This window comes from Schistocerca gregaria, chromosome 4 (assembly GCF_023897955.1).
Source record: "Schistocerca gregaria isolate iqSchGreg1 chromosome 4, iqSchGreg1.2, whole genome shotgun sequence".
NCBI lineage: Eukaryota > Metazoa > Arthropoda > Insecta > Orthoptera > Acrididae > Schistocerca > Schistocerca gregaria.
The window spans coordinates 473,830,192-473,851,864 of NC_064923.1; the positions used below are offsets into that span (position 1 = coordinate 473,830,192).

Below are 21,673 nucleotides of genomic sequence, written 5' to 3' on the forward strand. Positions count from 1 at the left end.
TGGCGTAATGTCTTTCTGAACTCAGTCTCAACGACAGTATTAGACAACCAGCAAAAAGCTTCTGCTCTATCAATGGACAAAACTCTCAGAACAGCAGCCTGGGGCCCTCACAACGGAGTGAAACATATTCCCGATGTTGGATTTGAAATCAAATGACATAACGGCCTATTTTTGAGACGCAGAAATGAAGACAAATTTCGCTCTTAGCAAGTAGTTTCTGAAGGTAGTTGTCTGTAGTGTAGTCTTGTGCAGGAACGAAAAAAAGGTGAAAAGCAGTTCCGACATGAAGAGAAGATTAGCTTTTGAAATGTGGGGCTTCAGAAGTGTGTTGAAGATTCGGAACCTGAAAATTTCGCCCAGTGAAATTTGCGCCCTGAATTCCTGAAAAACCACCCATCCTCTTACGAGGAGAGCACACCCGATTTCCCAGAAAGCTGTATCACTGGAAGAACAGTCGAAATAAGCGAACACGAGTCTCTTCTTACCCGTGGATACTCGATTGCTTCTGAGAAGTTTTCGACGCGCTTTAGATGCCTTTTAGCGAGCTACAATATCAGCTGGAATAGTGGCACAGTTGTTAGCGTCACAGCCTCTCAGTTTTGCGCCCCCGTGTTCGAAACGCGAGTATTGTTTTATTTTATTCATTTACCTACCCACAGCCACAGAAGATTACTACACGAATGTTTCGTATCAAGCTAGGGTATTATATTAATTGTAAAATTACAACTGGGTTTCACAATAAGTGTCACATTCATTACATAATACATGTATGTGTGGGGTTACAATCTTTTTCAAATTCTCCTGTTGTGTTTCACTCTCATATCAATTCTTATATTCATTCTTTTAATTTATTCTTGTGTGTCTACAGGAAGATTTGGTGCGCTCCCTTGGATCAAACTGATCGTAGAAACATCTGGAACACACAAATTCCAAACACCACGAGCATTGCTCGAAGGTGGTATTTCTCTGTATGAATTTTATTCGGGAAATAAGCGTCGTTAACATTGCTGAGGATTTCACGAATTGGTAATAATTTCGTGGCAAATCACGCAAAACGGATCACTTTACAAAAAACTGGAGCTTCGAACTGGTTTTAAATCAAGATACGCTACAGGAATTTCACCGAAAAAAAAAATCAAATAATTTTTCATTTAATCATTCATCAGACACAATTAGAAGACGAATAAGGATAACGTTATTTCAGTATGCACAAAAAGATATTCGTGCAGTAATTTTCTATGGACATGGGTAGATAAACAAAAATAAAAATCGGGTTTCGAACACGAGACGCAAAACGCTGAAGCAGCGACGCTTGCGTTGAACTGTGCTCGCTAAAATGCACGTAAACTGCCTCAAAAACTTTGTCCGTCGTTTTCTCAAAAACGATTCTCTACGGATAAGCCGAGACACGTGTTCGCTAATTCTGACCCACTTGCACTGAGCGAAGTTTCTGGGAAATAGGGTTATGGCACATGCCGTGCGCTCCTCGGAAGTCACGGGGGGGCGGGGGGGCAGGATAAGGTCTCATTATTGGCCGGCAGCCCTGGCCCTCCTCGGAATGGTAGTTTGTGGGCTAATGTTTCGATATACAGCAGACCATTCCATAGTGAATGTCTTCTGATGCGAAAATAGCACTTAGGATAAGTTACGCTTTCGGATTCCAAAAATTGTTAGAAGGCGCTACAGTGCTATGCAACATTAACAGACCTGCTGGAGACAAGACGGTTACAACAACGCACAAATAGCTAGCGGAAAAATTGGAACTTTTCGAGCATTGCGCAACGTTTATTATCGCCTATTATTAACTGCTATAGCATCAAAAGAAATGTTCATTATGAAATGATCTGCCGCAGATTGAAACTATCTCTCGGTATATATGCACTCTGAAGGTCCTCGTCACCCCTGTAGATGACAATTTGAACGACCACTAGTTGGTATAGGCAGCGGGGTACTGTACGGCCTTGTCCGAGCCGTGTCGAAGCTGCCATGCAAGTGACCAGCAATGTAAACATCCGGCTGTCGGAAGAAGAGTGCGCTGCCAATGGTCGAGATAATGTTCTACACACATCGTAGTGGTTCCAGTCGTTTTAACGTTTAAAATCCTACTTTCTCTTCTTTTATGATGCGTACTCTTTCCTACTTAAAAAAAAAATCATATACACTGTTTACGTTCACACACTGCCGTGAGGCAACCAGCAGCCACACACTCCATACTATTTAGTACAGTGCAACTCTAGGATGGGTCCAGTTACCAAAAAACCAAGTTCAAAACTCCACAAGATTTTATTAATCCCCTCGCCATCTCAATTATGAACCACAAGTTAGTACACAGCGCTGACGAACAAACATAGTTGAGCGTGTGGCTGCCGATGGTCATACCGCGTCAGGCGTAAATCTGCTGTGCGGCAGTAGTCTCGCGCCAGTCAACGTGTTGCAATTTATTTTGTTTTGTATTAGGTAAGCTATTTTATGGTGAATACTCCGTCCTTTTTACGCGCATAGTACTTAATGCACGATTTTAAAATGCTCGCTAATAACTTAGCGATACTGACAATGACACGCAAAATTGTTTTCGTGTTTTGAACTCACGTACTGAGAGCACGTCTAGCGCTTGGAGAAACTATACACAGCTTGTATCACTAACATACGGTCGTGCTCCTGGCCTCTATGCAGAATGGCAACGTATCCGCCGTATATTACATGTGGCATATACTGATCTATTCACATGGCGATTTTTATGTTTACTTTAGAGTATGCCTTGTAAAGGAGGAGATACTATTTCCATATCCTATATTTTTAATAGGGTTTTTAAATTTGCATTGGTTCTAAGATCTGATCACGAGTAAAAATGTGATTGCGTCATACAGAAAATAAATTATCACTTCTGATGCACAAATTTTGGCATTTATAGTTTATGTTCGAGAATCTCCAGTTCCCTTTATTAGTACACCACGCATGATCCGTAGTCTCTTCTACCTGCCGGTAGAGTTGCCGAGTTCCAGCAGGGGATTAGTTGACCTTTCTTCGAACTTTTCTGGGAGCAGTTTACCGCACACCCTATATTCTAAGAGGCAAGGACATCGCATAAAGAGACTACTGAAATGAAATTGGGAAGAACTAAATTTGACGCAAACGCATTAAAAGGGCCTCTGGGACTAACTAGCGATGCATTCCTTTCGTTACACGCTTGATATACACTTTTTGATCGTCCGAACTGAAGGCCTGGGTGCAAGAAGAGGATAACTCACCTTTTTACAAATCAGAAGTCGAACATAGACGGTTGTTTTATGTGACTGGACGGTGTACGTTCAGCACAAAATAGAAATATCTCCACCAGTATCTGGTAAGGGGATAACATTCAAAGCTACAGGGGCTGGTATAAGTTACGAGTAAAAATTTAAGCTATCCCCTTTCTCGCGCCTAGGTCTTCGCTTATGGCTCCGTGAATTTTGTAGTTACTGCTGGTAGGGAGCATTTGTCTACTTCCGTAGAAAACTTGGTCCAAGTAGCCTTCTTTAGTTTCTACTGCATCCTTTTACACACAGTATATTATAAATAACTGCACCATCTGTGGCAACTCTGAAGTTACGATTAAGATCCAGAAGTTCAGCGAACCATTTCACAGCTATCGTAAATGACAAGCAGCCGTTTACTAGTATTTCATTCGCTTCAACTGTTAATTCCTTGGAACGAAGACAACGAATCAAGAGAGGGATACACGGTCCGTCAGAAAGCTTGCTGTATTGTGTTTTAAAACGTAGATCGCCATTCGTGTTAAAAACAAAATTAATATGCCAAAGAATAAGTTTATAATTGACGAAAAGAATTAAAACCTTTCATCAAACGGCAGCATGTGACAAGCACAGAGCGTTCACGTAGTGGCGAGCAATACCTTACCTTATTCGATTTGTACGAATCTTACTTGCTATGGTTTCCCTTAGGGCACGTGCAAAGGAGTCTAGCAGTCTCCAGTCATTTCCACTTTTATCCTATGCTCGACGACGGAACTATGTGTGGAAAGCACTTCTTGTTAGCCGGTAACATGGTGTTAGGTAGGTCTTCTGGTTTATTACAATACATTAACCAGCACATAACAGTGCTAATGTCACACTGCACACACTCACTAGAAGGTAAATTTCTATCAGAAAGTGTTTGATAGTGGTATACCGTGTTTCCATCATTGTCGTTAATGTGTACTTAGAAAACCTATTCACTCAGATATTTCCAGCCTGAGTATATTTTGTCCCCGACAAAATATTCCAACAGTTAGTAAACTAAAAGGTCACGTTAAATTATTAGGAACACAACTTTAATGCGATTCGTACAACTAGTGCTGTAAGTTTGTTGTGAACACCGAGAAGTAGCTTCGGATATAGACTTAAAAACACGCACTTCCCACACCACCTGCTGTGGAACAATAGATGACTACGCATTGAACTCAAGGAATCGTAATGACTAATTTTCACTCTCCACCGCTCAGCGGCAATAAGAAGCTTATGTTTCGGTATTAATTATAGACCTATACACTGATATGATATAATTCGAGTAAGGCGATAAGAGCCCCGAGCATTTGCACAATAAAACATTGCATACTCCATGCGCATTTGTTTACATTTTTATCAACACATTTACCAACTGTGTATATGAATGTTACTCGAACAGCGCCTACATTACTGCAGTTTAGCATAAGAAAATTCCTAAGTACAAACCTTGTCAACAGCGTGTCAAAAATTTAAAGAAAAACAAAGTTTTGATCAGTTACAAAAGAAATTTTTCAAGAAATGAGTACAGAGCACCACCTCCCGTCAGCCTTAAATTACGTTAATTATAATAATGACGAAAGTGTGTTGATAAAGTGAAATGAAAAGCGCGTAAACGCAACCCGTATACGGCTCGCAGCGTGCCTGTCAAAACATGAGTCTGTGGTAAACAATATTTACAATTATTTTACGTACTTTACAACGGAATTATTCCTTCGGAGCGCACCGCTGTACAACATCCATTATATTTCCTCTTCAATATCTCAACAGTTCTCTCATAAACCAGCAGTTTACATGAAAACATCACACCACAATCACCACCGCACACACTACACAACCGCCATGTTAGCTTCAACTGCAAAGATACTACACTGAAGCATCGGTGTACACTTCTATTGGCCAACGCTCTGGAAGTTTTGACGCGTTTCCATTGGTTCGAAGTAAGACGTGTGTGTGGGATTTGAAACATGTCGGCGTTGTTGACAACCAAATCTGTTATTACTCGAAAACGCCAAAACGGATTGACAGATAAGATTGACTTGATAATCGACCGATCTCACGTCTTTTGCTCTTCGCGACTAACTCTTGCTTGTATTAATTTGCCGCCGTTTGTGTCATGCGTATTTGTATCATATTCAGACAACTATTTTCTTACTCAAAACTGTTTGCCGAAAATGTACGTTACGGCGTGAGTGATTGAGAATAGGGAAAATAATAGTCCAGTAAGTTTGTCGCTATTTAGTTAATACAACTTGCCACAGTGGAATTTACTCGGCAAAGTTACGAGAGCTACGATTTATTAGAACACTTTTGAATCATCGGTTGCACCATACATACTGCGGACATGGCATGGTCAGCCTTGTGGAATGCCAGAACTGAGCTGGTAGTGTTTTGGTTACTGTACTGTAGAATTCTTCATTAGGTCTACGAGTCCATTCCTGTACGTAATCTTTAAAGCTTAATTTTTTCCCAGTAATGTTGTGCATTTGATCTGCATAGTTTGACTGTAGTTAGTGTAATACAGTACATTATCCATTATGGGTAATTTCGTTAAACTTCATGGCTGTATATGAAAAAAAAAATCTGTGTTCTGAAACAGTTAAGTGATGACTAGACAGTATCCTCTTTTCCTTCTGCTGTTCAGGCAATGTAGTACAGTAGTAAGTCCAAACTAGTGAACCACCAAATGCATCAAATTTTTTTCTTGATTACACCTTAAACAATTAAACGCAACACTTTATGATGCATTTTGCTCCACAAGTTTGGCTGATCAGTTATTTTGATAAAAGGCAACTCATTCCAGGACAATCCCCATTTTAATCTGAATATTTTCCCTTTATGAAAATAAGAGGTTTGTAAGGCAGGTGAGTTAAATGTTCCCAGAAAAAATTCTCTTTACAGTGAAATGTGTTAGAGAAAAGGTGCTGAATCTTATCCTCACCAAATACACTGCACTATATTTTTCTTATTGTGAAGGCTAAGTTTGAAAGGGGTGCCTTTAAATAAGAGAAGATTCTGCTCATTTTTAATTAATGTATTCTGCACACAAGTGACGTGGATTGGACATAAAATTTGCTTCCAAAATGTTAAGTGACAGAGTCCTGTGTGGCACATTATAAGAAAGTTAAATATACATAATTGTTTTCATTGCATGTCATTTAATAAAACTGTGCGATATAATAGAAAATGTGAAGCTTAAACAAACATACACACACACATAGGCTACATAAGAAGAGCTATACATTATCCTAATAATCATCATTGAAGTGAAGAATAAAAACAAATTTCCCCTAAGCATTTCTGATCGTAGTATTTTCTCTGAGACTTTACATGTTCATCAGCCATTTCAGATAATTTGTGAGTAATCAGCAGCATGTTAGGTCTACACAAAGGATCATCCTTCCAACATTCTCTGTATAAGTCAGTGTAGGCGTCATTGCTAGTGCTCAGCTTTGGTCTCAGGCCGGCACTTACCTGAAAGATACCACCAACTTAATAACTCATTTAATGGAACTAAATTGTAACAATTCTCAGCTGTAGGTGATGCACAAACCTGTAGTATTAATTCTTCAGCAGTGTGATACATACTATATGGTATTTCACGTTGCTCTATCTGCCACATAGTTATACCTAAGGCATAAACATCTACTGCTGGTGTTTCTTCTTCCCCCTTGAACATTTCTGGTGCTGTATATATTACTGTGGACTGTAAGTTAATTGATTGAAAATCACACGAGTAATTTTTGATTACAATACAGATTGAAATTCATAACAAAACAACAAAATCTGTGACTGCCCTTTTTGAAATGGTAAGAAAGCAAATTTGGTTCTTATTTGTTTTTAATGACATGTCATGCATTGTGTATCAGCAGGGATCAAACCAAAACACACATTCATGTACCTTGACATAATTCCTCCATGTTTTGTGGAACACTGAAAGGCTATATAGATGGTACGGGACATCGAAAAATGCCCGGCTCTTGGGATTGTGTCGCACGATTGCGTTCCTGTATACAACTGAAGAAAATTAACAACAAAATCACATAAACCTGCCAATAATGTGATGCTGCTCTGACCATAACTGAACTACTTTTTAACTGAAGGGTATTTGCATTCTCTCTCTCTCCCTCTCTCTCTCTCTCTCTCTCTCTCTCTCTCTCTCTCTCTCTCCCCCCCATATATTTATCAAGCCTAAGTGAGTAACTCAGAACTTGAAATTGTAAATAACATTTCTTCAAAATTAATAACTAGGTGTGCAAATTTGTCACAAAGCTTAAATACAACATAATAAGGGTAATTCTGTACTGCAGAAGGCCTCCTCACGCCATTAGAAGTAATGGCCTAGGGCAAGTCAACAAGTGAAACAATATTCTGCATGATTCTTCAGTTTCTCCCAGCATATTTTTTGTTGCTTGAATAGTCCACAGGTACACTGCAATCGCACATGTCACCAGAATATTGTGCCTGTTGGACACTATTAACAGGCAGTATACCCATGGACTGTTCAAGCAATATTCTACATTATTACCTGTGTATATTGATAGAAAACTGAACAGGAAGTCATTTGTTACAGATTTTGAATGGCATACCTCCAACTTTTGCATAAACGATATATGATTCTGGGGCTGAAAATATAAAAAGTAGACTGATTTTTCCTTTTTCATTTAGTAATGACACTATTTTCTGCAGTAATTTGTTATTGAGGAAGTAAGTAGTTGTTACACAGAAGGGTGTTTTAAAGATAATGTGCTGTGTTCACTTTAAAAGCTCTTGCAGACAGCTCCTTAAATTAATGTGGAAACTTATAGCTTCCAGCCACACATGGCATTGTGGTAACACAAGGGTGGAAGTTGATAATTTGTGTGGGACTCAAACCCAGATTTATCACTTCTCATGATTGGTTGCTTTGGTCATCTGGACACAGTCGATGAATAACTCAATTTCTAACTTATCACACACTGCAATGCTTGTCCATTAATGGTTCTCAATACTGTCACAATACGTGTCTTCATTATGAAGTATGTTGTCAGCAATTAATTGCAATGTAAACACAACAGTGTAATTCATAAATGTAACATTATAAACAAAAATGACCTGAAGCATGCTTCACTTAGCCACAGTGGTGCACAAAACACATTTGGGTATTCCACATAAAAATCTTTGACCACCTACTTAGTGATTTAAAGAATGTAACTGATGGACAGTTAACTTCAAGCATGAAGTGTGAACATATCTTCTTGAAGATATCACAGTTAGCTAAGGATACTGCATTATGATTTCAGCAACGTTCTCATGAATGTATCACATTTTGTAATCAGATGTATGGAACTGTAGTTTTTGCACATTGAATTAGTTGAATTTTGAGTCAGTTTTTCCGCAATAGCAAATTTCATCTTACTGAGGTTAGGAACACCTATTTTAGATCATTTCATATTTGTGATTTTTTAAATATCTGTGCCAAAGCACATCTTAAAAGGGACTTATATTTTTCTGCTGTCATCTGTACTGGAGAAATGAAGATAGGTTCAATTTGTTTAGAGTGAAGTAATGGAACTTCACACCTGAGATTTGAATAGAGATAAGAAGGAATATGGTAGCACTTACTGAAGAAAATGTCTCACTGTGCCTGTGGTCATTTAAAGACACGACAAAGCATGCAAATGTACACAAGTAAGGATATTAATATTGCTCTGCTCACATATACATTTGTGGTGTATACAACAATGGCACCTAATTTGGTTTTTGATTTTACTGCTTCAGTGTTTATCTGAAAAAAATATTGCTCTATGATCCTTTCTAGTCTGAACAGTTCGATTTTGCTAGATTTTTAGTGCTAGTTGGATTTTCTAGTTTTCTCTTTCATTTCTTCTTCAGGTGCCTCCCCGTGGGGATGCTTCCTAGTTGTAGATGGTACTGGGGAAAAGGAATCTTGAGGTGGACCTTGTATAAACTAGCCTAAAAGTGAGCAGCAGTACTTTCAGTAGTGACTGTAGGTGGAGGTGTTTATTAGTCATAACCAAGAGATAAACAAAATTAAAGCAAAGAAACCATGTAAAAATGGCAATAAGATATGTTAGCCAACAGTGAGTTTGTGGTAAAGTAGAGAACATAAAATGGGAGATCAGGCTAGAAATAGACTTGTCAGGAATTGATAACATTAAATGGGAAAATAAAGGTGAATTCCCAAGTGAAACTTTTTTTGTAACACACTTAAGTGAGCAAAACAATATAGTTCTAGTTGGTGTAGTACTCTCATAGGAAAGGGGAATTATAGTCAAAAGCTAGTGACAGGCAAATTCTAAATAACAACAGCAAAATAGATCAAATACACCTTTAAATTTTTTTCCCCACAATAACGTAATCTGTTTTCAACACTCTTCCACCATACTTCTGGACATTTCCTCTTTTCTTCTACTCTTGACCATAGTGTACAGCAGTTTGCAAAATTTTCATGATTTTGGGGAAATTTCATGAAATATGCAAAAAGGTGGGAATTTAAGGAGATGGGACCTGGATAAACTGAAAGAACCAGAGGTTGTACAGAGTTTCAGGGAGAGCAGAAGGGAGCAATTGACAGGAAGGGGGAAAGAAATACAGTAGAAGAAGATTGGGTAGCTTTGAGGGATGAAGTAGTGAAGGCAGCAGATGATCAAGTAGGTAAAAAGGTGAGGGCTGTTAGAAATCCTTGGGGAACAGAAGAAATATTGAATTAATTGATGAAAGGAGAAAATATAAAAATGCAGTAAATGAAGGAGGCAAAAATGAATTCAAATGTCTCAAAAATGAGATCGACAGGAAGTGCAAAATGACTAAGCAGGGATGGCTAGAGGATAAATGTAAGGATGTAGAGGCTTATCTCACTAGGGGTAAGATATATACTGCCTACAGGAAAATTAAAGAGACCTTTGGAGAAAAGAGAACCACTTGTATGAATATCAAGAGCTCAGATGGAAACTCAGTTCTAAGCAAAGAAGAGAAAGGCGAAAGGTGGAAGGAGTATATAGAGGGTCTATACAAGGGTGATGTACTTGAGAACAATGTTATAGAAATGGAAGAGCATGTAGATGAAGATGAAATGGGAGATACGATACTGTGTGAAGAGTTAGACAGAGCACTGAAAGACCCGAGTCTAAACAAGGCCCCCGGAGTAGACAACATTCCATTGGAACTACTGACGGCCTTGGGAGAGCCAGTCCTGACAAAACTGTACCATCTGGTGAGCAAGATGTATGAAACAGGTGAAATACCCTCAGATTTCAAGAAGAATATAGTAATTCCAATCCCAAAGAAAGCAGGTGTTAACAGATGTGAAAATTATGGAATTGTCAGTTTAATAAGTCACACCTGCAAAATACTAACGCGAATTCTTTACAGATGAATGGAAAAATTGGTAGAAGCCGACCTTGGGGAAGATCAGTTTGGATTCCGTCGAAATGTTGGAACATGTGAGGCAATACTGACCTTACGACTTATCTTAGAAGAAAGATTAAGAAAAGGCAAACCTATGTTTCTAGCATTTGTAGACTTAGAGAAAGCTTTTGACAATGTTGACTGGAATACTCTTTCAAATTCTAAAGGTGGCACGGGTAAAATACAGGGAGCGAAAGGCTAATTACAATTTGTACAGAAACCAGATGGCAGTTGTAAGAGTTGAGGGGCATGAAAGGGAAGCAGTGGTTGGGAAGGGAGTGAGACAGGGTTGTAGTCTATCCCCGATGTTATTCAATCTGTATATTGAGCAAGTAGTGAAGGAAACAAAAGAAAAATTTGGAGTAGATATTAAAATCCATGGTGAAGAAATAAAAACTTTGAGGTTCGTCGATGACATTGTAAAACTGTCAGAGACAGCAGAGAACTTGGAAGAGCAGTTGAACGAAATGGACAGTGTCTTGAAAGGAGGATATAAGATGAAGTCCAACAAAAGCAAAACAAGGGTAACGGAATGTAGTCGAATTAAGTCGTGTGAATTAGATTAGTAAGCGAGACACTTAAAGTAGTAAAGGAGTTTTGCTATTTGGGGAGCAAAATAACTGATGATGGTCGAAGTAGAGAGGATATAAAATGTAGACTGCCAATGGCAAGGAAAGCGTTTCTTAAGAAGAGAAATTTGTTCGCATCGAGTATGAATATAAGTGTCAGGAAGTATTTTCTGAAAGTATTTGTATGGAGTGTAGCCATGTATGGAAGTGAAACATGGACGATAAATAGTTTGGACAAGAAGAGAATATAAGCTTTCGAAATGTGCTGCTACAGAAGAATACTGAAGACTAGATGGGTAGATCATGTAACTAATGAGGAGGTATTGAATAGAATTGGGGCGAAGAGGAGTTTGTGGCACAACTTGACTAGAAGAAGGGACCGGTTGGTAGGACATGTTCTGAGGCATCAAGGGATCACAAATTTAGCATTGGAGGGCAGCATGGAGGCTAAAAATCGTAGAGGGAGACCAAGAGATGAATACACTAAGCAGATTCCAAAGGATGTAGGTTGCAGTAGGTACTAGGAGATGAAGGAGCTTGCACAGGATAGATTAGCATGGAGAGCTTCATCAAACCAGTCTCAGGACTGAAGACAACAACAACAACAACAACAAACATAGCAATGGGAGGGGTCAACTGACCCATGGTGTGACTGCTTTACAGTGTATTGGTGTTTTCGTACCTCCTCAGGGGACACTGCCTTAATGTAGCACTGTCCGTGGGGGCGAGGAGGTGTGTGTGCTCTGGATCTGGAGGGCTATGCCGGCAGTAACTTAGCTCAGTTTATCTCCCCCCCCCCCCCCCCTTTCCTTCCTGTTACATGTATCAAACCTTAACAGCAGTGACAGTGGAGAAAGAATCTTACGGAACCGTGATGCTGGCGCAAGAGGCACCCTTTTTGGTACAAAAAGAGTGCAAGTAGCGACTGTACACCAGTATCTGACTCATTGTGAGCGGCTGATTTTAGGCTGGGAAACCTACTGCCTATGTGAAAAGTAAGGGGAGATTACCACACTACATTCCCGAACAGTACATGGTATGTCTCTCCATGTAAATGATTCTGGAGTTATAACTTCCCCCTCATTCGGATCTCTGGGAGGGGAACACATTGAGAGTAGACATATTTGAAAGGAAGAAAGGGACAATGAAGGAAGGAAAGATAAGGATTGAACATGGAATGTGAGGACACTACAGCAAGCAGGAAAGCTAGAGAATGCAAAACAGGAGATGAAAAGAAACAGATTAGATGCCCTCGGTTTGTGTGAAATGAGATGGGGAGATAGAAAGTGGAGTTTATAAGCTCTTTTACTCAGGGGAAATCAAGAGTGGTGAAAACAGTAGGAATAGTGATAGGGCAAAAGCTGAAAAATAAGGTAATAAAGGTACAGTATATTGATGGAAGACCTATGATGATAAAACTGAAGGGTAATTCAAAAGATCTGGTGTTAATAAAGTATATATGCCAACGAGCCAGAACTCATCAAGAAAGAAAATATAAATGTCTGCATTATCATCATGGGGGGACTGGAATGCAGTCGTGGGTGAAGGAAGAGATGAAAATACAGTAGGAAAATTTTGATTAGGAATAAGAAATGAGGGAGGTGACCAACTAATTAGTTTCTGTAAAGAAAATTTATTAGCAGTGGGTAACACATTATTTGAACACCACACAAGGAGACATTACACATGGATATCAAATTTGAGTAGGGAAAGATCTCAGTTGGACTACATCCTGATACAAAAAAAGGTTTAGGAACTGTTTCAAAAATAACAGAGCTTATCCAGGGGCTGATATAAATTCAGACCACAACCTAGTAGTGGGTGAAACACAAGTGAAACTGAAAAAAGTCTGGAGAGGTAAAGCAAAAGAAAGACTGAACACAGAAAGACTCAAAGAGATAGGAAAGGCATTAGATTTTGAAAACAGATTTATGGAAAACTGAGAAAGAGGTAGTGATGATGAAAGTGTTAATGACAAATGGTTAAAAATGAGGTAAGGACTCTGACTCTGCCAAAGAAGTATTAGGAATTAGAGTATCCCAAGTACTAAGAAAGGATGGATAACAGAAAACATATTGAAAAACATGGAAGAGCGGAGAAAGTTGAAAAATGTAGAAACTGAAGGAGGCAAAAAGAGGTACAGGAAACTGAATAATGAATTAAGAAGAGAAACTGAAGGAGCAAGGATAAAATTGATGAAACAGAAATGCAACGAAATAGCAAAAGTGCAAAAAGACAAAGTATGAAATGATGTACAGACTGGCCAGTTTTTCAATGTAAAAGAGAGGAATAACATGGAAATAGAAAGACCATATGGTACTCTAGCAGAAGAACTACAGGAGGTTTTGAAAAGATGGCAAGAATATATTCAATGTCATGTGTAAGGGGGATGAAATAAAAAGCAAAATTAAGGTTGAAGAGTATCAATATGTGCCGGAAGATGGAAATGGATTCACCATCTTGGAAGCAGAAGCAGAAAAGGCACTGAAGGAAACGAAGAATAGGAAGGCATGTGGAATTGATGACTTGCCAGTAGAACTGTTGAAGAGTCTGGGAAACAAGGCAAGAAAAGTAGTAGTATACCTCTATAATGAGATATATGACAAAGGGTAATGGCATGAGGACTTCCTTGAAATAGTTACAATGCCAACAGAGAAAAAGAGAAGCACTAAAAAATGTGAAGAGCATAGAACCACCAATCTAATTTGTCATGCAGACAAAGTGTTGCTGAGAGTGTTGAATAGAAGGTTATATGGCAAGCTGGATAGAGGGATTTCAGAGGAACAGTTTGGGTTTAGAAGCGGAAAAGGAACAAGAGATGCTATTGGCCTGTTAAGAACTATAGGGGAAAGATATACGAAAAAAGGTAGAGAAATCTTTGCTGTTTTATAGATTTAGAAAAGGCTTATGACATTTCAGTGGAACAAGCTGATGGATATTTTGAAGAGGAAAGGAGTATATTGGAAAGTGAGATGACTGATACAAAATCTATATTTACACCAGAAAGTAAGGATAAGTATGGAAATAGAAGGAAGCAGCATTGGATGACATGTTAGACAATGCTGTTGCCTTTCCTTGCTGTTGTTTAACACATACCTCAAAAAGATTATTGCAACAGGCTTAGATGGGGAAAGAGGAATATGTATTGGCGGAAAGAGAATAAAATGTATAAGATTTGCTGATGACACGGTATTAGTGCAGTAAGTGAGCAAACAGTGAATAACATGCTGCAGCATCTGAATTAAGCTTGTATGGAAAATGGGATGCAAATCAACACACCAAAAACAAAGAGTGTGGTCATCAGTGCAAGATGCAGACTGTTCAATATTAAAATAGGACAATCTACCCCTAGCCAAGTAAGCATATTTAAATATCTTGGAAGCACAGTAACTGAAGACTTGAGATGTCACCAGGAGGTGAAAACTCCAATTGCCATAGCAAAGGAGGCATTCAACAGAAAGAGGAGACTTATGTGGCAAAAGTTTTATCTGGAGTGTGGCACTATTTGGGACAGAAACATGAATGCTAAGATGAGAGGATGACAAAAGATTACAAGCATATGAGGATGTGGGGGAGAATGGAGAGAACGAACTGGATGGAAAGAGTGACTAATGAAAGGGTATTGGAAAGGGTTGGTGAGAGAAGAGGTCTGCTGAAGGTTATAAGAGAAAAGAAAAAGAACTGGTTGGGACATTCATTGAGAAGGGAGTGCTTGCTAGCAGATGCTTTGGAAGGACTGGTTTGTGGGAGGAGGAGATACAAGATGATAGATGCCATAAAGGGAAGAGGATATTATGCGGACTTTAAGAGGATGGCAGAAGACCGGACAGCCTGGAGAACTACCGTGTGAAAACCTGCCTTTTGGCAGAACACTAATAATGATGATGGTGTTTTCATAAATGCAAAGATATTTGAGTTCCATTTCATTTTGGTTAACAATCGCACTGTCTTGAATGATATGTGCATTGTCTGAAAGGTTTCCACTCTGGACAAGGTAACGTAGCTTTTCAGTCGTTATCGCGTACTACTTGCCTCATCAGCGAGTGGTTTTATGTGCCTATAGCAAACATTGTCAGTTATAATTGATCAGTTTGGTCACACTATAGAAGACATCCTCCCCACATGAACCATGGACCTTGCCGTTGGTGGGGAGGCTTGCGTGCCTCAGCGATACAGATGGCCGTACCGTAGGTGCAACCACAACGGAGGGGTATCTGTTGAGAGGCCAGACAAACGTGTGGTTCCTGAAGAGGGGCAGCAGCCTTTTCAGTAGTTGCAGGGGCAACAGTCTGGATGATTGACTGATCTGGCCTTGCAACATTAACCAAAACAGCCTTGCTGTGCTGGTACTGCGAACGGCTGAAAGCAAGGGGAAACTACGGCCGTAATTTTTCCCGAGGACATGCAGCTTTACTGTATGATTAAATGATGATGGCATCCTCTTGGGTAAAATATTCCGGAGGTAAAATAGTCCCCCATTCGGATCTCCGGGCGGGGACTACTCAGGAGGATGTCGTTATCAGGAGAAAGAAAACTGGCGTTCTACGGATCGGAGCGTGGAATGTCAGATACCTTAATCGGGCAGGTAGGTTAGAAAATTTAAAAAGGGAAATGGATAGGTTAAAGTTAGATGTAGTGGGAATTAGTGAAGTTCGGTGGCAGGAGGAACAAGACTTCTGGTCAGGTGACTACAGGGTTATAAACACAAAATCAAATAGGGGTAATGCAGGAGTAGGTTTAATAATGAATAGGAAAATAGGAATGCGGGTAAGCTACTACAAACAGTATAGTGAACGCATTATTGTGGCCAAGATAGATACGAAGCCCACACCTACTACAGTAGTACAAGTTTATATGCCAACTAGCTCTGCAGATGATGAAGAAATTGAAGAAATGTACGATGAAATAAAAGAAATTATTCAGATAGTGAAGGGAGACGAAAATTTAATAGTAATGGGTGACTGGAATTCAAGTGTAGGAAAAGGGAGAGAAGGAAACATAGTAGGTGAATATGGATTGGGGCTAAGAAATGAAAGAGGAAGCCGCCTAGTAGAATTTTGCCAGAGCACAACTTAATCATAGCTAACACTTGGTTTAAGAATCATGAAAGAAGGTTGTATACGTAGAAGAACCCTGGAGATACTAAAAAGGTATCAGATAGATTATGTAATGGTAAGACAGAGATTTAGGAACCAGGTTTTAAGTTGTAAGACATTTCCAGTGGCAGATGTGGACTCTGACCACAATATATTGGTTATGACCTGTAGATTAAAACTGAAGAAACTGCAAAAATGTGAGAAATTAAGGAGATGGGACCTGGATAAACTGAAAGAACCAGAGGTTGTACAGAGTTTCAGAGAGAGCATAAGGGAACAATTGACAGGAATAGAGGAAAGAAATACAGTAGAAGAAGAATGGGTAGCTCTGAGGGATGTAGTAGTGAAGGCAGCAGAGGATAAAGTAGGTACAAAGACGAGGGCTGCTAGAAATCCTTGGATAACAGAACAAATATTGAATTTAATTGATGAAAGGAGAAAATATAAAAATGCAGTAAATGAAGCAGGCAAAAAGGAATACAAACGTCTGAAAAATGAGATCGACAGGAAGTGCAAAATGGCTAAGCACGGATGGCTAGAGGACAAATGTAAGGATGTAGAAGCTTATCTCTCTAGGGGTAAGATAGATACTGCCTACAGGAAAATTAGAGAGACCTTTGGAGAGAAGAGAATCACGTGTATGAATATCAAGAGCTCAGATGGCAACCCAGTTCTAAGCAAAGAAGGGAAGGCAGAAAGGTGGAAGGAGTATATAGAAGGTTTATACAAGGGTGATGTACTTGAGGACAATATTATGGAAATAGAAGAGGATGTAGATGAAGACGAAATGGGAGATACGATACTGCGTGAAGAGTTTGACAGAGCATTGAAAGACCTGAGTCGAAACAAGGCCCCCGGAGTAGACAACATTCCATTAGAACTACTGACGGCCTTGGGAGAGCCAGTCATGACAAAACTCTACCAGCTGGTGAGCAAGATGTATGAGACAGGCGAAATACCCTCAGACTTCAAGAAGAATATAATAATTCCAATCCCAAAGAAAGCAGGTGCTGACAGATGTGAAAATTACCGAACTATCAGTTTAATAAGCCACGGCTGCAAAATACTAACGCGAATTCTTTACAGACGAATGGAAAAACTGGTAGATGCAGACCTCGGGGAGGATCAGTTTGGATTCCGTCGAAATGTTGGAACACGTGAGGAAATACTGACCTTACGACTTATCTTAGAAGAAAGATTAAGAAAAGGCAAACCTACGTTTCTAGCATTTGTAGACTTAGAGAAAGCTTTTGACAATGTTGACTGGAATACTCTCTTTCAATTCTAAAGGTGGCAGGGGTAAAATACAGGGAGCGAAAGGCTATTTATAATTTGTACAGAAACCAGATGGCAGTAATAAGAGTCGAGGGGCATGAAAGGGAAGCAGTGGTTGGGAAAGGAGTGAGACAGGGTTGTAGCCTCTCCCCGATGTTATTCAATCTGTATATTGAGCAAGCAGTAAAGGAAACAAAAGAAAAATTTGGAGTAGGTATTAAAATTCATGGAGACGAAGTAAAAACTTTGAGGTTCGCCGATGACATTGTAATCCTGTCAGAGACGGCAAAGGACTTGGAAGAGCAGTTGAACGGAATGGACAGTGTCTTGAAAGGAGGATATAAGATGAACATTAACAAAAGCAAAACGAGGATAATGGAATGTAGTCAAATTAAATCGGGTGATGCTGAGGGAATTAGATTAGGAAATGAGACACTTAAAGTAGTAAAGGAGTTTTGCTATTTAGGAAGTAAAATAACTGATGATGGTCGAAGTAGAGAGGATATAAAATGTAGACTGGCAATGGCAAGGAAAGCGTTTCTGAAGAAGAGAAATTTGTTAACATCGAATATAGATTTATGTATCAGGAAGTCGTTTCTGAAAGTATTTGTTTGGAGTGTAGCCATGTATGGAAGTGAAACATGGACGATAACTAGTTTGGACAAGAAGAGAATAGAAGCTTTCGAAATGTGGTGCTACAGAAGAATACTGAAGATAAGGTGGATAGATCACGTAACTAATGAGGAGGTATTGAATAGGATTGGGGAGAAGAGAAGTTTGTGGCACAACTTGACTAGAAGAAGGGATCGGTTGGTAGGACATGTTTTGAGGCATCAAGGGATCACAAATTTAGCATTGGAGGGCAGCGTGGAGGGTAAAAATCGTAGAGGGAGACCGAGAGATCAGTACACTAAGCAGATTCAGAAGGATGTAGGTTGCAGTAGGTACTGGGAGATGAAGCAGCTTGCACAGGATAGAGTAGCATGGAGAGCTGCATCAAACCAGCCTCAGGACTGAAGACAACAACAACAACAACAACAACAACAACAACAACAACAACAACAACAACAACATAGAAGACATATTGCACATTCTGTAGAACTGATATACATAATCAGAAAATGGCTTATCAGATTGTAATTTTGTGCCACAGACAACTGATAATACTAGGTAGTGTTGTGGTCAGTGACTCCCCCATCTCAGTTCTTTCCACAACAGTATCAGGAGCCAGCTAGCACAACAGCAAATGTAGCAGTTGGAGACAGAAAAGAATGGAAGTTCAATAACATGCTATTGCCTGGAAGGAAACTTGGAACATCGTTAACAAGAGACTCTACTGCATATGCCTGTCACAAATTAAATGACTCAGCCTTCAGTGCCTTCTGACTTCTTTTGGGTTATCAAAGCTGTATATGAAACAGAACACACAGTTAATTCTCAGAATGAAATGAACACTGTTTGGACAATATCTTATCAGGGATAAAATGACAACACAAAATACAACGAACATAGTAGATTCCTCAATTTTTATGAGAAATCATACCAGACAGAATGCATTCCTGCTGGCAAGTATGCTGGTATTTCTGAAACATGAAAAATTCATGCAAAAGTGCCTCCATTGTTACTACCCTGGTGAAAATTTTACAGTTGATGGGCAGTTACTTCCAAGCAAAGCAGGTGAGCCGAGCTCCCTCTGAACTCTGCATTTCCTTGAACTTTGCTTTGTATCTGAGTTTGGTTTCCCACCGTTGTTGCGGTTATGCCATGGTTCTTCCTCCTCCTACGTGTGGCAGCAGCGATGTGTATCAATATTTGCACTGTGTACCATCTTTGGTCTTGTGCATATAGTTTCCAGCTAGGGGGTCTGCGGGCAGTTGGTCGGTTGGCACAGAGGAGGATATCTACATGCTGTACCGTCTGCTGGATCTGCTGGCAGTCCCTGCACAGTGTCAGAGCGTGTGTGGAGCTGTCCGATCGCTACGAGCTTCGTGGCTCACCGACCCAGTGAAAGTAGAGTGGTGGGTTAAGTACCCAAGCCACATCCGTTCATGTTGTGTTATTCGTTTCTGTGGTTCGCAGTTGGGGAGCTTTTCCTGTGAGCAACACTGAGTGTTTGTAGTGGTGAAATCAAGCCACCATGCGGTGGAATTAACTATATTGGTTCACTACAATTCAAGTGCACCAGTGGAATTTTCTGCCTTGTGGCCGTTAGTGTTCCAGTTACCCGCCCAGGCCACTAACATAATTTCGGGCATTGTCCTCTCCTCACCTGTTGTCGCTGTCCAGCATGATGTGCAGTTGTGACAGCTCAATACATATTTCATTGTGGATAATCACGTTTGTAACAGTTTGGTCTGAGTTTTTATGTACCGATTGGTGGCTAGCAAGTTGTTTGGTCTGTCGGTCCGTGACTGTCTCTTGGTCGGGTTACTGATGGATCAAGTGTAGTTGGGCCCACCACCTGTCTCACCTAAGTGAATGAAGTGGCTCACAACAAAGTTTTCTAAAGTGTACTGAGGTCTCTGCATTTCACGAACAGAAACAGGCAGCATTTCTTGGGGAACTGTTCTTGCAATGTATATACCACTCTGGGATGCAACCCAGCTGTGACTTTACTCAGTTCCCACCACTGGCTTCACAGCTGGCCACTTTTCTTTTTTTTAAAATCTGAATTCCCTCAAGTACTTTAGAAGAAAGAGTTTTGCGTTTTGTAGTAATTTTGATATGGTCTGTACAAATCCAATAGCATCCCCTACAGCATCAACAGTTTCATTCTGCAGAAAAAAACTTGTTGCAAGATGTTTACAATGACCTACCCTGCACATGCATTTTTTCCATGACCTGTTGCTGAAAATACCCACTTAATTCCTGTACAGAGTTTTCCAAGCTCAAAGCTGAAGGCAGTTTTTAAAACGAGACACTGCACCATCAGTCACATACTTATGTTTAGGAAATCTATAACCTCTAGATGATATGTCATCAGTCACCATGCTCACAGCATTGAATGCAGTGCACTGTCATGAATTATATTGTTACTGACAATTGCAGGACAGTACACTTGTTATGTGAGACAGTGGTAACTTTGAACTTCACTCTGCAAAGCAACACACCAGTTGTCAGCAAAGTTGAATTTAAGAACTAATGTTCAGTATTCTGGGATGTGGCTGATTTTACTTCTGCTATGGCCTAGCTCAGAATATTATAGATACGATGAGCTACTCCTTTCATGACCCAATGCCTAACCTCTGTAACAAATTTCCCTAGCTCCACTGTCTTCTTCACCAACTCTCCTCCCTCCCACAATGCATAGTTTACATCATTGTCAGAATCCTGAAGGTGCAATGCTTCAACAGTCATCCCTTCAGCACCAGGACACACTCCACACACCTGCAACCACCATTTATCTTGCAGCCCTTTACACATCCGAAACCATCAGGTCCATCTCTCTGTGCTTCTTCTGTGCTACACTACTTATGACGAAACAATTCGGTTTCAAATTAGTGCAGTGAATACATTTGCATACTTTCTTCACTGGTTGGTAGTTTACCCATTTTAGTCATAAGTAGTAGAATTTTGTGAGGCCAGTTAAAATTTAGGTTCTCATTTTTATTTTTATTAGGAGATGATATTCTCTAACTGATATTGTCATATATGTTTCCACCTTTCTAACTTTTTCACCACTTCACCAACATCAGCCTAATTAGGACTTTGCCTGCTGCAATATTTGTCATCACTGAGGTAATGTTTCAGAGCAACATTAAGCAGATCTTGAAATGGACACCCACAGTAAGAATCTGGGATGTCCAAATACCTTTTTCATTTTGTATTTTACAAGCTTTCAAAATTAAATAATTTGAGGAAATCAGTATGCGTTTCCGTACCTGCAGCTTGGGGCAGATACTTGGTATCAGTATTAGCAATTGTAGCTTCTCAGTATAGGTGGCCATTCAACTTGAGTTTCAGTTTTGGGAATAGCATAAAGTTGCAAGGTGCCAAATCTGGTGAGTACAGAGGGTGAGGTATAACCGCCATGTTTTTTGCCAAAAAGGTCCTGGTGAGTAAG

General features: G+C 39.8%; 2 protein-coding genes across 6 annotated transcripts in view; both read right to left on the bottom strand.

The window, feature by feature from the left end:
- Positions 1 to 5,133, bottom strand: part of LOC126267309 (kalirin) — a 2,010,890-nt gene extending 2,005,757 nt beyond the window's left edge. For 2 of the 5 annotated variants that reach the window (XM_049972404.1, XM_049972401.1), the window contains exon 1: positions 4,956 to 5,119. The gene's annotated coding sequence lies outside the window, so the exon portion shown is untranslated. Of the gene's footprint in view, positions 1 to 4,955 lie in introns of all 5 variants that reach the window. The other 3 variants (XM_049972405.1, XM_049972403.1, XM_049972402.1) reach the window with 3 other exon arrangements.
- Positions 5,134 to 6,279: 1,146 nt separating this feature from the next.
- LOC126266825 (serine/threonine-protein kinase mos-like) overlaps positions 6,280 to 21,673 on the bottom strand; it is a 97,150-nt gene continuing 81,756 nt past the window's right edge. The window contains exons 5-6 of the mRNA XM_049971378.1: positions 6,814 to 6,966; positions 6,280 to 6,734 (exon numbers count right to left, since the gene is read on the bottom strand). Coding sequence (XP_049827335.1) covers positions 6,519 to 6,734; positions 6,814 to 6,966 — 369 coding nt within the window. The 3' untranslated portion in view covers positions 6,280 to 6,518. The remainder of the gene's footprint in view (positions 6,735 to 6,813; positions 6,967 to 21,673) is intronic.